Genomic DNA, 2,755 nt, shown 5'->3' with positions numbered 1-2,755 from the left:
GAGGTTGTGGTCTCTTCATATGCCTTTACAAAGTCTAGCAAAGTAAGACATTTAACCTTTTAAAGAACTTTTTAAAAGCTCAGTAATAGGAATGCTAATTGTCTCTTATTGCGCCCTGCCATGAGCCAAGCACTTTACCTACCTTTATTTTAATTCTCACAAGTCTGCAAAATGGGTGACTTCTTCCCCATTTTGAAGATGCAGAACTAGAAGCTTGAAGGGGGTTAGATAACACTTCTCAGGTCACACAGAACTCAAAGCCCATGTCCTTTCTGACGGTCGTCAGGCCCACCACGTTTCTAGTCATGGGCTGCTTGCAGTCAGGCCGCCTGGGCTTTGCAGCTCCGTTGTTCGAAGATGCTGTTTATTTGAACAGGAGGCTTGCATATGTTCGGTCCATCTGCAGAAACAGTTTCTTTTTGGATTTGCTTTATTATCATTTATCCGGCTTGCTGAACTGTCAGCTAGTCATTCCACCTATCATGTTTTTAATATACAAGCAGCCTTGAAACATTATTCTGTTTATGTACTAAAGGTATATAATTTCTTGGAGTCAAATAATAACTTCTTACCTTGGCTCTTGCTAACAGAAGTGCCATTGTTAGCAAGAGGGTTAAAATGTTCTCTCGATTAAAACTTTTGAACGCTTTCTGTGTCTCAAGAAGAATTGCTCTTCTGTTGGGATTTTGTGTGTCAAATATAAATCACTTCACAGTGTTTAAAGGCTTGAAATATTTTCCAGAAATATGATCAGACACACTTTGACTTTCCAGTTAGTGCATAGCTCTGACGATCTATGTTCAAAATGGGGTGGAAAAATTTTACTGAGGGCAACATTTTTTCTCTATTACAAAAGGGTAGAGTGTTTCTGTGAAAAATGCTGTGTCTGTGTGAAGGAGACATACATCACTGTGCCCTTTGCTAGAGGCAATGAGCCAGGTTTGGGAGAACCAAGAGACTGGGGAAGCCAGCCTTGCTGATATCTCGTGATGGGTCAGCTTTCCCAGACTAGGAGCCCTTTAGGGCAGGGAGCCGGTTACATGTAGTATCTAGAGCCCCAGGGTCGCTTTGGGCTCCCAGAACGAAGTTCAACCCAGAAAACCTTGCAGAGGTGCCTCCAGCCCATTTTTCTCCTGTCCTACCATCTCTGCCCACTGTGTACTAGTAGGGCCTGGTAAGCCCCTGAGCACCCCATGGTTTGAGGCCAGGCCTGAGCATCCTCCTTGAGTTTTCATCTCAAATAGAGAATTTGGGGTAATGTGGCCTGCAAAACGAATATTCTCTCTCCCCCTCCCCCAACTCCCCGTCTAGGGCACTTGGGGTTAGGTGCACAGTAAATATCATCTAATTTGTCTTCCTTCTCAGGCTAAAAGATCCGACTCTCGGGTCAGTTCCAACTAGAGAAACCATCTACTATAGTGTGTAAATTTGCCGTTTATAAGGAAGTGCTTCTAGACATCGAAGGAAGAGTGCCCCGTTGATCTTGAAATAACCTGTAGGGAAGGGAACTGACATTTATCAAATGCCTGTTCTGTGCCTGGTGCTATATCGCTTATAGCATTAGTATTTCTCATTTTATAAGTGAGAAATATTGTAGGCTCAGAGAAGGTAGGCGACTTATCCAAGATAATACAACTCGCGATGGGATCTGAGCCTGTGCTCTGTACTATATACCACAGTTTCTCAACCTTGGCACTATAGGCATTTTGGGTCAGATAATTTCTTGTGGTGGAGAACTGTCCTGTGCATTGTGGCCTCTGTGTACTAGATGCCAATAGCAAGCTCCCAGTTGTATCAATCCAGACATTGTTGAATGTCTCCTGGGGGACAAAATACCCATTACTGAGGACAACTGAATGATACTTATACTACGTTCTTATAGCATGTTACTTCTCGCTTAAAAATGTGATTAACTTTTGAAAATATTCATTGAATGTTTTCGTAAACCAGTGTGCAGAGTTTATTGTTGCTCAAAGCTGTTAGTTTAGAAAATGCTGGAATACCACCTGCCAAGAGTAATATATTTGTAAGTTAATGAAATATTATGTTTCTCCTTTCCATTTTATTTTCTTTTTTGTAGATCTACGAAGGATTCCTCCTGTTTTACAGTGGTTCTCAACAATCTCCGTGTGTTTCTCATATTTGACTGGCTGCTGCTGGTCCATGATTTTCTCCACACCCCCAGCGACAGTAAGAAACAAACCAGTGTTACTCCTTCTCGCCACCGTAACTCCAGCAGTGAATCTGCCGTGGTTCCCAAAACTGTGAAGAGTGGAGTACTTACCAAGCGGTCTTCCCTTCCTGTGTCCACTGAAAGGCACCTGGAGGTCAAGGTCAATGTAACAGGTGCGTATGTGTAGGTGTGAGTCACCGGTTCTTGGTTTGCGTGTTAGACTCAGCATGTGCCTTGCAGGGTAGCTTTTCTGTTGCCTTTCGTTTTTCGATATGAGCACTGACATGCTGGATTCTCTTAGACCAGCTAGCGTCGAAGCTCTTGAGCTCGGTGTTTCGGCGTGAACCGTGTGGCCCGCACCGAAGGCTGCAGGGTCTCTTGACCCTCCCCGCTGCCCGCCTAACGCACTTGCCCAGCTCGAGCACCACCTGGGCCGTGGTCTTCTTCCAGGGTTAAGTCGGGCTTCGATTTTTATTTGATCTTTAGGGCCCCAACAGATGTACCTTACTGAATTTGGGCAATTTTAGTATGTGAGAAATCTCAGTTTAGAAGGTATATAAGTGAGGGGATTGTTTACAAAAA

At 43.8% G+C, this 2,755-nt stretch overlaps 1 protein-coding gene across 1 annotated transcript in view; it reads left to right on the top strand.

The window, feature by feature from the left end:
* VPS13D (vacuolar protein sorting 13 homolog D) overlaps positions 1-2,755 on the top strand; it is a 226,076-nt gene that overhangs the window by 65,943 nt on the left and 157,378 nt on the right. The window contains exon 32 of the mRNA XM_023532655.1: positions 2,079-2,346. Coding sequence (XP_023388423.1) covers positions 2,079-2,346 — 268 coding nt within the window. The remainder of the gene's footprint in view (positions 1-2,078; positions 2,347-2,755) is intronic.

The sequence above is a fragment of the Pteropus vampyrus genome, unplaced genomic scaffold (assembly GCF_000151845.1).
Source record: "Pteropus vampyrus isolate Shadow unplaced genomic scaffold, Pvam_2.0 Scaffold86, whole genome shotgun sequence".
NCBI lineage: Eukaryota > Metazoa > Chordata > Mammalia > Chiroptera > Pteropodidae > Pteropus > Pteropus vampyrus.
Note: the sequence above shows the minus strand (reverse complement) of the source record. Positions and strands in the feature narration are given on the sequence as shown.